This window comes from Rhinopithecus roxellana, chromosome 10, assembly GCF_007565055.1.
Source record: "Rhinopithecus roxellana isolate Shanxi Qingling chromosome 10, ASM756505v1, whole genome shotgun sequence".
NCBI classification, from domain to species: Eukaryota; Metazoa; Chordata; class Mammalia; order Primates; family Cercopithecidae; genus Rhinopithecus; species Rhinopithecus roxellana.
The window spans coordinates 93645337-93657560 of record NC_044558.1 but is presented as its reverse complement, the minus strand read 5'-3'; the positions used below and the strand labels follow the sequence as shown (position 1 = coordinate 93657560).

At 56.0% G+C, this 12224-nt stretch overlaps 1 protein-coding gene across 6 annotated transcripts in view; it reads right to left on the bottom strand.

Moving 5' to 3' along the window:
• The window catches only part of HECTD4 (HECT domain E3 ubiquitin protein ligase 4), a 229416-nt gene that overhangs the window by 3155 nt on the left and 214037 nt on the right, over positions 1 to 12224 (bottom strand). For 5 of the 6 annotated variants that reach the window (XM_030938338.1, XM_030938335.1, XM_030938336.1 and 2 more), the window contains exons 67-74: positions 9789 to 9979; positions 8224 to 8370; positions 7441 to 7560; positions 6599 to 6754; positions 4756 to 4859; positions 4256 to 4477; positions 753 to 919; positions 199 to 394 (exon numbers count right to left, since the gene is read on the bottom strand). In XM_030938338.1, the coding sequence (XP_030794198.1) occupies positions 199 to 394; positions 753 to 919; positions 4256 to 4477; positions 4756 to 4859; positions 6599 to 6754; positions 7441 to 7560; positions 8224 to 8370; positions 9789 to 9979 (1303 nt within the window). Of the gene's footprint in view, positions 1 to 198; positions 395 to 752; positions 920 to 4255; positions 4478 to 4755; positions 4860 to 6598; positions 6755 to 7440; positions 7561 to 8223; positions 8458 to 9788; positions 9980 to 12224 lie in introns of those variants that run through there. The other variant, XM_030938339.1, reaches the window with a different exon arrangement.

Here is a 12224-nt window from a genome sequence, read left to right as displayed (position 1 = left end):
CAGGCCCAATCCCAGAGCAGGGTGCAGCGTGTGGGCTGTGAGCACAGGGAGATGACAACGATGACAATGATACAGGTCTATGGCAAGGACAGAGCTGAGACAGGCCACTGCCGATGCCGGCTGCTGGACTTAAGGGTGACAGGGAGGCAGGCCTGGGGCTCACCACCTCCCCGCCCAGCCTAGCCCTGGGCCGTCTACCTTGAGGAACTCGAGGTTGATGTAGGGGAGGCCGCAGGTGCGCAGCTCCATCTCCAGCGGGCTGAGCGTAGTCAGCAGCTGCAGGGGGATGATGGACCCCAGGCCAGCCCGCACGGCCGTCACGCACTCCACATTCTGCAGCTCCCGCAGCCGCAGGCTCCGGATGGCTGCCGCATAGATGTCCTTGTTCTCCCACCTGCCCAGGTGAGGGGCACAGGTGAGGGAGAACACCACCAAACAGGCTGGGTCTGGGAGCCACACCCACTCAGCCGGAGGTCCTGGATCCTCTCTTGGGAGAGGCCTGGGGCCCAGCCGCCCTGGTCATCCCAGTCCTTTCCTGCCTCTGGTGCCGCCACCTCAGAGCTGCTGTTTTCTCAGTAAACCCCTTCTGCTGAGGACCCTCTTTCTTGGCACCCACCATCCTGCCTCATCTCCCTCCCCTGGTGAAATCCACCTGTCACCTGACCTAGGTCCTTGTGCCATTGCCCAGGAACAGATGCTGCTGTCATACCCTGGCCAGCCCCCGCCAGCCCCCACCACGTGCACACACTCACGCCACAAGGATGTGCCGGCCCCGGCTGCACAGCTCCACCTCCTCGCCTGTCATGGTGAGGTAGGTGAACCTGCAGCAGGGCTTGTTGGGGCTGTCAGGGCTCTCGGTGGCCAGGTGCTGGGAGGCAATCTCAGCGCACAGGGCCTCCAGCTCGGTCTCGTCATTGATCTGGAGAGTGGAGGCAGAGTGAGGCTCATTACAAGGCCATGGGAGGTGGAACCCTGATCCCCAGGTGGCTGGGCAAATCCCAGGTGTAGCTGGTGGGATCTACCCTTGGCCGTGTGGATAGGCATGTGACATGGGCTTGGCCAATCAGAACCTGACATCAGTTCAGGGCCGGGCATGTGACCGAGGCCAGGCTAAAGAGACCCACATTCCAGGCCTTTTCCCATGACTGTTAGGAGGCAGCGATCCTGTCTCACTGGCACGGGCGGACTATAGGATGGGAAACCCTTTACTGCTGGAGGCCACCTCTGCCCATGTGCTGGGAGAGCCTGCCTGAGACTAATTTTGCTTTCTTTGCTTTTTCTTTTCTTTTTTTTGAGACAGAATTTTGCTCTTGTTGCCCAGGCTGCAATGCAGTGGCGCGATCTGGGCTCACTGCAACCTCTGCCTCCTGAGTTCAAGCAATTCTCCTGCCTCAGCCTCCTGAGGAGCTGGGATTACAGGCGCCCACCACCATGCCTGGTTAATTTTCGTATTTTTAGTAGAGACAGGGTTTCACTATGTTGGTCAGGCTGGTCTCGAACTCCTGACCTCAGGTGATCTACCTGCCTCAGCCTTCCAAAGTGCTGGGATTACAGGCGTGAGCCACTGCACCCAGACTGCTTTTTTGTTTTTTTTTTGACATGGATTCTCGCTCTGTCAGCTGGAGTGCAGTGGTGTGATCTTGGCTCACTGCAACCTCCACCTCCTGGGTTCAAGTAATTCTCTGCCTCAGCCTCCCGAGTAGCTGGGATTACAGGCACCCGCCACCATGCCTGGCTAGTTTTTGTATTTTTAGTAGAGACGGGGTTTCACCATCTTGGCCAGGCTGGTCTTGAACTCCTGACCTTGTGATCCACCCGCCTCGGCCTCCCAAAATGCTGGGATTACAGGTGTGAGCCACCGCGCCTGGCCTCTCCTTTTTTTTTTTTTTTTTTTTTTTTAAAGCAATCTGGATAAGAGGCCTGAGACCAATACTAGATGACACTGTTTGAACACCTGGATTTGGCCCTGCCTGAAGTCAAACCCATCATGGTTTTTGTTTTAAGAGCAACTAATTTTTTTTTTGAGATGGAGTCTTGCTCTGTTGCCCAGGCTGGAGTGCATCGGCACAATCTTGGCTCACTGTAAGCTCCGCCTCTCGGGTTCAGGTCATTCTCCTGCCTCAACCTCCCAAGCGGCTGGAGACTATAGGCACCTGTCACCACGCCTGGCTAATGTTTTGTATTTTTAGTAGAGATGGGGTTTCACCGTGTTAGCCAGATGGTCTTGATCTCCTGATCTTGTGATCTGCCCACCTAACCCTCCCAAAGTGCTGGGATTACAGGCATGAGCCACTGTGCCCAGTCTAAGAGCAACTAATTTTAAACAATTTTTTCTTTCTTTTGTTTTTTTTCTTTTTTTTTTTGAGACAGAGTCTCGCTCTGTCGCCCAAGCTGGAGTGCAGTGGCCGGATCTCAGCTCACTGCAAGCTCCGCCTCCCGGGTTCACGCCATTCTCCTGCCTCCGCCTCCCGAGTAGCTGGGACTACAGGCGCCCGCCACCTCGCCCGGCTAGTTTTTTGTATTTTTTAGTAGAGACGGGGTTTCACCGGGTTAGCCAGGATGGTCTCGATCTCCTGACCTCGTGATCCGCCCGTCTCGGCCTCCCAAAGTGCTGGGATTACAGGCTTGAGCCACCGCGCCCGGCCACTAAACAATTTTTTCTAAAGCTGGTTGCAGCTGGGATTTCTGTCCCTTGCCACCAGACAGCCCTGACTTAGTCCTGTCTGTGGAGGTGTACAGGCTACTGCCTCCCCACATTTGGCGACCAGAATCAGGGTCCAGGGAAACTGATTCGCACTGTGTCTGCTGGGCTGCCTGGGAGGCGACAGGGTCAGACCCAAAGGAGACTGAGTGCAGCTCCGGGACAGTGACAGGCGGACATTCAGGTCTAAGCCTGGAGTCTCCTTAGTAGCAACCTCCCTGTCCCTTCACCGCAGACACTCCACTGACGCAAGTCGAGAGCATTTCTTTCCAGTACACGTCCCACAACACCATGTGGTTCTGCACCCCACACCCTCTGGGGCCCTGGCCATCCCTGCAGCCGGAAGCCTCAGCTGGCCTGTCCGCCAGGACCCCGCCTCGCATCCCCTGCAGCCCCAGCCTGCGCTGCACCCAGAGCCCCAGGAGGACTCCTTGGAAGAGTGCAGGAGATGCATAAACCCTTAGTCCACTGTGGGTGTTCTTTCACCCTTTAGACAATGCCTTGTCATCCCTGTTTCTACCGAGAAGCCACTGGCATCCGGGACTCTGGCTCTGCTATTGTCTTGCAATGGCTGCCCTGAGTGATCCAGGGGGACAATGGCAGAGACCTGGCCAGGCAGTGCCTCAGTCAGCCACGGAGTATTCTGCTGGCGTACGCAGAAGCAGCTGGCACCTCCTTCACCTGAGGCCCAGGAGAGAGCAGCTTCTGCCAGGCCTCAGGCACGATGTTCACTCTCGTGGCCTTGAGGGGCACTGGGTGGGATGTTGCCCTTCACACTCGGCCAGGATGGTTCTCTCAGCTGCAGGGCGTGTGGTGCTGGAGAGCCCGGAAGTCAGAGCAGGCAGCCCTGGGCTCCCGGTGGCTCTGCTCCCTGCCAGCTGTGAGGGCCTGGGCAAGTCACCTCCATTTGGTGAGCCTCACCTTCCTCCTGACCTTGTGATGATGGAATAAAGCCCTCCACCCTCCACCACGAAGGAGACAAGCCTGGACACTCCCTGAGGACAGGGTGAGTGCCCAGAGCCTGTCTGGCCCATGACAGGGCCTCAGTGACGGCCACTGAGTGAATGGAGGGACTGTGGACCCCATCCACCTCCAGGGGGGTGCTGGGCAACAGCACCATGCTCTCAAAACCTACGGGTGCCCTGGACAGGCAGGAAGGGCTCCATCCTGACGCCTCTCCCTTGGTTGACCTCAGGTGGTCCCAGGGTTGACTCCTGTGGTCTGAGGCCCTGAAACAACTCTTAACCTGCACCCCTACAGCCGTTCCCCCAGTGCCTGTTCACTCAGCTCCAGGAGCCCTTACTCATGGCCAGGTGATGAGCACCAATGTGGGAGGACCAGCAGGGCTGGTCATGTTACCTCCAATCTCTGCTGCCAGCAGGGAGGGAGGCCAGAGGCCTCTGTCCCTATGAAACAAGCCTTCCTGGCAGATGGCTCACAACCCTAAGGTCCTCTGGGGGATCCCAACCCAGCCTCAGCAGGGAGCTCGGGTCTGCATGGAGGCCTAAGCAAGGTGGCGGGGAGGCCCCGGGAAGAACTGTGCCTTGTACTCACGCTCTCAAACTTCTTGACATAATTGTAGGTGAGGATGTCTGCTTCCTGCAGGTCTTGCTCAGGGTCCAAGGGCTCGCCCACCAGCGTCTTCCAGAAGGAGGGCAGGAGGTCCAGGGGCAGCGGGACGTCTGCCCGAATAGCAATGCCCAGCAGCTGCCCCAGGAAGTGCAGCAGCTGCTCTTCCCCGTAGGTGATGGGGCTCGGGGTCAGGATATACTTGCCCTGGAAGCGGAGGCGGGCATGAGGTGACCTGGGCATGGGCCTCTGTGCCCGCCAATGAACATGTGTTTCAGGCCACCGCACCCTGTGGCAGGCAGGAGAGAAGTCACTGCAAGCTCCCAGAGCCTGCCCAGGCAGTGTGGCAAGGGCCTGTCCCCACAGATTGGGAGGGTTTCTGAAAAGGTTTAGTTTTGATGAGACACACACTGCCCCGCCACCACCAGCCACTGCGCTGGGACCTGAGCTTGGGGACGTGGAGCCTCCTCTCGGTCTCCGCCTACCTTGTTCTTATTGACAGCTGAGCTGGGGCACAGCAGCAGCAGCGACAGCGAGGAACTCTGCAGCTCCTTACACACCTGCCACAGGAAGTGGCGGAAAGAGCCGCCTGCAGGACAGATGAGAAACATGGGCACCTGGGGGCGTCCCAGCGGGAGGTGGCACCGTTCCCTCCCTCTCACCTGCTGGCCAGAGCGGCTACTCTTTCCATGGCCTGCCCGCCGCTGTGGCGGGGTGGAAAGAAGCCACCTCAGGCCTGGGAGGCCTCAGGTCCAATCCCGCTCTCCACTCACTAGCGGGGCCACGCAGTGATACCACAGAGGGCAAGATGTCCCCGAGGCTCAGTCACCTGTCTGTCAAATGGGAGAGTGACCGTACCTTCCCCGAAGGCCATTCGAGGATTCAGTGAGATCACCGCAGGTCCCCACACAGGCAACCTCTCACAGCTGCAAGCCTGCCTGAGTTGTGGACTTGTTTGGTCCACATCTGTCCCCCTGGGCTGCCTGGTTTCACTCAGCACTGCTTCCCCCACTGCCTGGGCTCGCATCTGTCCAATGACTGTGTAAGTGAATAGACACGTGTGAATGTGCAAAGGGCAACGGTCACTGCTCATCCTCTCCTGCCGCCATTCAAGATGGGCCTTTGGCCGGGCGCGGTGGCTCACGCCTGTAATCCCAGCTCTCAGGGAGGCAGAGGCGGGAGGATAGCTTGAGCCCAGGAGTTCGAGACCTGCCTGGGTAATACAGCGAGACCCCGTTCTCCACAAAAAGGAAAACAACAACAACAACAACAACAACAAAAGATGGGCCTTTGGTTTCCTTGCAAATCTCCTCCTCTCGCCTTCCCTGTGTTCCCTATTGGTACCCTGAGGTCAGGGAGCTCTGAGCACAGCTGTGCCCACACCCTGCTTGGTCAGAGCCACATGGAAACCCAGTGTGAGGGCCCAGTGCAGGGGCAGATGTTGGGCCTGGCCCTCACCTCTGCTTCAAGGAGAAGCAGGAGCATCCTGACTGCCGACACCTGGAAGGCCAGGGGCCTGGACCCTGGAACCCCAGTTGGCTACCTGACCTTGGGAAGTGACTTGGCTTTGTGGAGTCCCAGTTTCCCTATGTGTAGGATGGGCCAGGGCTGGCACTCTGGGCAGGTTCACTGCTGTGGGGAGGATAAGGTGTTGAGCGTGAGTCTGGGCTGTCAGTGAACCAGAGCTGTTCTCAGAGAGGCCTAGGAGGCCTGCCCATAGGATGCCAGGGTCCTCTGTCTGGGAGGCAGCTGCATTCCCATGGGGGCAGATCAGAGGAAAGGGGAGAAGGAGCTGGGTGGGGGCTCCCTCCTGCCCGGACAGCCTTTCCCTCCAGGGTGCCCAGCTGTGGAGAAACTAGGTTTCTTCTGCATCTGCAGTGGAGACATTTCCTGAATGTCTGGGGCTAAGCATAGAGGGTCACAAGGGAGCACTTGCTCAGCTGCCAGTCCTCATCCCTGTGGAGTGCGATGGTGCCATCTTAACCAAGGACTCCCCAACACCCTGCCTCTCATGGGGCACACACAAGCTTTCAGGCCTACCAACTCCTCAGCCAGGGCCCTTCCCGGGGAGGGGGCCAACCGGCACTGAGAAGGGCCCTGAGAACAGGTGCCATCCCCAAGCCCAGGAGGGACTGGCTGAGCCTTCCACAGGGGGACGGTCTGGAGGACATGGGTATGAGGCCACTCTGGGTGCAGACCAGGCTTCTGCAGCACAGGCGCTGAGGATGCAGCTTTTACTCTTAGGAATGGAGGTCTTGGGCAGCTGGGGCTAAGGCTGGACACTAAACACAGCTCCTTCAGCGGGAAGCCTGGTGGGCCACAACTTACTGGTGCCGTGGACCTCCTCCCCAGTGAAGCGGATGTTGAAGGCATATGTGGGGTCACCACCACTGGCCAGCTTGACACAGAGCTGAGACGACGGCACTGAGGCCAGCTGCCTGGCAGCCTGACAGAAGTAGGAGTTTTCAGAAGCTCTGATTTCCCCTGGAAAGTGAGATGAGCTGATCAAAGCACCCCCCGTGGCAGCCCTCTGCCCTCCCATTGAGGACAGACCCTGGGCCTAGCAGGCCTGTGCCTGTGCCTGGACCCCTGCTCCCTCACTGGCCCCCTGTGCCTTCTCTGCCCTTAGAACATCTTAGAGCCTTCTGTGCCTTAGCACTCGTGGCTCCCACTCTGGAACCTGCCCTCCTGGGCCACCAGTGCTTGGACCCTTCTCATCTTCTAGAAGCTTCCCTCTGCCTCTTGGGGAGGTCCTCGCCCCCCAATTCCTCTCTCATTTCCTCTGCGTGTATCCCTTCTGTCTGTCTATACGCTGTGGCAGAGACTCTGGGGAGCCTCCCCAATGCCCTTCTCTCCCTTTCCTTTGATGCTGGAATCCCCATTTTTGGCAGTGGCATGGCTGATCAGAGCAAAGCCTGCCCCATCTGACCCCATGCAGCCAGGCGGGCCCCTGGAAGCCAAGCTCCTTCTGCTATGCCCCTTCCCCGAGCTCCTGAAGGGACCTTCCAGCAGGAAGCCACACACCAGGATGTTCCAGCAGAACGACAGGAGGAACTGCCGCACCAGCCCTGGACCCCCTTCTTCTAGAAGCTTCTTTTATGTTCCAGAAATCCACTAGTGTGTTTAGGCACTGTCATTTTGCATTTTTTGCCCTCTGCAGCCAACCTCACCTCCCACAATTTCCAGTGGGTCCAAGGTGATCTCAGGTGCCGCGTGGTCCGCTGTCCTCTGCACAGTGGCATTCAGCACTCGATTCATCACGGTCACCTTCGTGTCATAGAAGATCAGCCCTAAGGAGAGGAACGTGGGAGAGGCTTGGGTGGGGCTTTGTCCCTTCCTTCCCAGACCCCCAAGACTCTCTTCAGGTCCCTGGGCACTCTCAGGCCCCCTGGTGGCAGCAGAGCCGGGTCCTGACTGTGGAGGGTGGTGTGTCGCATCCACCCAGCTGCTAAGTGCATTTACCCTTTGTCATTCCCAGGAGACACCCAATTTCCAGAAACAATGCAAAGAAACTAGAGTTGCAAAATGGAATGTAGAAAATGATACCTATTTTTAATTTAAAAAAAAGACAAAAAGCTCTGTGTGTGCACACGTGTCTGTTTGTATGTGAAGAGAAAAGTCTGGAAAGATAGATACTCATCTGTTAACAATGTCACTCTGGGATGTAGGGATGTGGAGGCCAGATAGTAAACAGAACTTCATATATTTCTAATTAATTTGAAAACCTTAAAAATAATTTTACTTTTCAGAGCATACGTTACTTTTATAATTAAAGTAACTTCCTTTGGGTGGACCTGTTGCTCCAGAGGAGCCCAGCCTGCTAGATGAAAGGTTTCGGGGGGAAGGCATCTTCCTGGGGGGCTGCCCAAGGACCCTGCCCATGGATTCTGGTCCTGGCGTCTTGCAGGTCACCTCTCTCTTCCTGCAGGGCCAGGGCAGGTGCAGGCACTGACCTTTGGCCTCCTTCAACAGGGCGGCGATGCTATGGGTGTACATAGGTGTCTGGCGCAGCTCCACCAGGGGCAGGAAGAAGGTCTCCAGCGTGGTGTTGAGGGACTGCAGCAAGGCGAAGCGCAGGCGCAGGCTCTCGATGGGCACGTCTGCAGGGCGCAGGAGCAGTCAGGCTGAGATCTTGGCCAGATCGGCTGAGATGCCTGACTCACAGGCAACACAGGGGGTCCCTATCACTGGGAACAGGATTGGTGGATTTTTTACCTAGGACCCTGGAGACGCTGTCAGTGAGCGAGTGGCCCCTGATGTGCCTGTGCCTATGCCAAGCAGACACAAAGGGCGAGGCCCTGGCTGGCCAGATGGAGGTGCTGGCTCTTAAGGAGTCCAAGGCCCCCTCATCTACCTTCAGGGCCATGCCAGGGCTGTCCACTGTATTATTTTTTGACTTACTATTTTGAAATAATAATATAGGAGGTTGCAAAAATGGCACAAACAGTCCCGTGTACATTTCACCCAGCGTCCCCCAATGGCGATGTCATATCAAAACCAGTAAACTGTGCTACTGGCACACTGCCCTTCAGTTCTTCACCCTTTACATTGCCACAGACGGAAGTCAGGGACAACCTCTTGCCCACCTTTACCTCCTTGGCACCCAGGAGAGAGCAAGGGCTCTACACCTGTTGCTGATGAGGCAAGCGGCTGAGCACAGCCCCTGGTACGAGTGTAATGAGCTGCTCGCCAACACCTTGTAAAGGGGGGACGTCTGGGAACTAACAATTTATATTTTGTGTGCAATCCTAGTTTTTTTATGGAGATGGAGTTTTGCTCTTGTTGCCCAAGCTGGAGTGCAATGGCGTGATCTTGGCTCACTGCAACCTCCGCCTCCTGGGCTCAAGCGATTCTCCTGCCTCAGCCTCCCAAGTAGCTGGGATTACAGGCATGTGCCACCACGCCCGGCTAATTTTGTATTTTTAGTAGAGATGGGGTTTCTTCATGTTGGTCACGCTGGTCTTGAACTCCCGACCTCAGGTAATCTGCCTGCCTTGGCCTCTCAAAGTGCTGGGATTACAGGCATGAGCCACCGCGCTCGGCCCAGAGAACAGCTTTCTCTCTTTCGAAAGACAGGGGCACCTGAATGGGACTTCCTGCAATCCTAGCTTTTAATAAAAACATGGTGTTCTCCATTATGAAGGCTAATGCCTCTACTGCAAGCTATCAGACTATAAATGCTTCTCACTCCCCATGGCAGCCTGGCCTCAGTGGGGCCTCCAGGCAGTGGCCTGGGCATCCCCTGCAGCCATGCATTTCTGTATCTGCTCCCTGGCTTTGCTTTCATGGGCATTTAAAAAGGCCCCAGACTAATTAGGCCACAGTCCTGGCCCCCTGGCTTGCTCTCCCTGTTTCGTCCGCCCCCTCTTCCTTGCGCACCTGGCGAATAGCAGGTGTTCATGTTCTGAAGTGTTCGTTTGATGGGTGTCTAAATGAATCCAGCCCTTGTAAACGCCCCTTGTCAGGGGGCATGCCCGCATCAGGCAGCAGGGGAGGGGACAGGCCCAGGGCCACATACTCAGGAGACAGGCCACTCTGGGGTCAGCAGCATCCGCAGGGTCCAGGTACACCTCGTGGGGATGGAGCCGTGCGGGTGTGATGGCAAGGTGGCGGCACAGCTGGTTGATGTACTGCACGAGTGCCACGTCCATCTCCAGGGTCCACTTTCTTGAGGCCTTCTGTGCGTGTCGGACATCAATGCAGGCGCACCTGGGGGTGGGGACAGCGGGAGAAGGGCAAAGTGAGGTGGGGTGCACTGGGATGACGGTTGAATTTCTCTTACAGAGTCTTGTCCTCAGCTCCTGGAGCACATTGAGAAGACAGCCTCGCCTTCCAGGTTGTTTCTTGGTGCCTGTACAGCTCCTCATGGGGAAAGTTCTTTCAAAAGAAGCAAGCCAAGCATGCTGGCGGGAGTGGGAACGCTGCAGCATTCTGGGAGGTGGCACCAGGCACCCACCCGTGCCTCACTCCCAAGAGTTGGCAGCAGCGTGTGAGGGTGAAGGAGGAGCTCATAATAGCATCAGCCTGCAGTGTGTCACAAAACTTTCTTCTCCTTAGAGGCAAAGTCTTGCTCTGTTGCCTGGGCTGGAGCACAGTGTGGTGATCATAGCTCACTGCAGCCTTGAACTCCTGGACTCAAGCAATCCTCCCACTACTCAGCCTCTCCAGTAGCTGGGACCACAAGTGCAAGCCACTACTCCTGCCTAATTTTAAAATTTTTATTTTTATTTTTATTTTTTATTTTATTTTATTTATTTTTTTGAGACAGAGTCTCGCTCTGTCACCCAGGCTGGAGTGCTGTGGCCGGATCTCAGCTCACTGCAAGCTCCGCCTCCCAGGTTCACGCCATTCTCCTGTCTCAGCCTCCCGGGTAGCTGGGACTACAGGCGCTGCCACGTCGCCCGGCTAGTTGTTTGTAGTTTTTAGTAGAGACGGGGTTTCACCGTGTTAGCCAGGATGGTCTCGATCTCCTGACCTTGTGATCCGCCCGTCTCGGCCTCCCAAAGTGCTGGGATTACAGGCTTGAGCCACTGCGCCCGGCCTAAAATTTTTATTTTTTTATTTTTATTTATTTTTTTTGAGATGGAGTCTTGCTCTGTCACCCAGGCTAGAGTGCAGTGGCCCGATCTCAGCTCACTGCAAGCTCTGCCTCCCGGGTTCACGCCATTCTCCTGCCTCAGTCTCCCAACTAGCTGGGACTACAGGCACACGCTGACACGCCTGGCTAATTTTTTGTATTTTTAGTAGAGACGGGGTTTCACCGTGTTAGCCAGGATGGTCTCGATCTCCTGACCTTGTGATCCGCCCACTTTGGCCTCCCAAAGTGCTGGGATTACAGGCGTGAGCCAATGCGCCTGGTTGATTTTTACATTTTTTTGTAGAGATGGGGTCTCATTGTGTTGCTCAGGCTGTTTCTGAAATTCTGGGCTCAAGCCATCCTCCCGCCTCAGCTCCCAAAGTGCTAGGGTTACAGGAGTGAGCCACTGCGCCTGGCCAGTCACAAGAATTCAGTGACAGGATGCCTGTGAAGCACACGGCAGTGCCCAGCACGTTCCAAATGCACAATAATTGTCAGCTGCTGGTGTCACTGATGTCATTACTCTTTTCCCAGCAAGCCCATTCCAGAATTCACCTGTGGAGCTCTTACAACAGATGGGCCACAGTGTGCTTCTGAGGGCACTGCTGCAGGGCTGTGTTACTGCAGCAATGTCAGACATAACCCAACTGTCTATCGATAGGGGATTAGCTGAATTACACTGCACCTAACAACGCAAAGCTAGGAAGCCAGGAAAATGATCAAGTGGAATAATATGGGATGATGTGGACAAATTTTTAAACAGCAGATTGCAGGCCAGTCGAGGTGGCTCATGCCTGTAATCCCAGCACTTTGGGACGCTGAGGCAGGCAGATTGCTTGAGGCCAGGAATTTGAGACCAGCCTGAGCAACAGTAAAACTCCATCTCTACAAAAAACCCCCCACAAAAATTAGCTGGTCATAGTGGCATGTGCCTGCAGTCCCAGCTACTGGAGAAGCTGAGGTGGGAGGATCACCTGAACCCAGGAGGTTGAGGCTGCAGTGAGCTGTGACCGTGCCACTGCACTTCAGCCTGGGTGACAGAGTCAGACCCTATCTCAAAAGAAAAAAAGCAGACTGCAGAGCAGTATATCTTGTCTGATCCCACTTCAGGGGACTGAAAAAATGTACTTCCAGAAAAATGTTGGGTGAAATATTCACTGAAGCATCACAGAGCCATGCTGTGGGCACCGAATTCCGGACATGACCTGGGTGGGTAGACACTGTGTGAGGTTTTCAGAAAGGGTGCATGTCCTTATTCCATAATATTGGGCTATTAACCCAAGAAAGGCAGGCAGGCAGGCAGGCAGGCAGGCAGATGCCTGGCACAGCCTCTAATTCCAGAGCCTGTAGCACCTTGAGTGGGCCACCTGTCATATT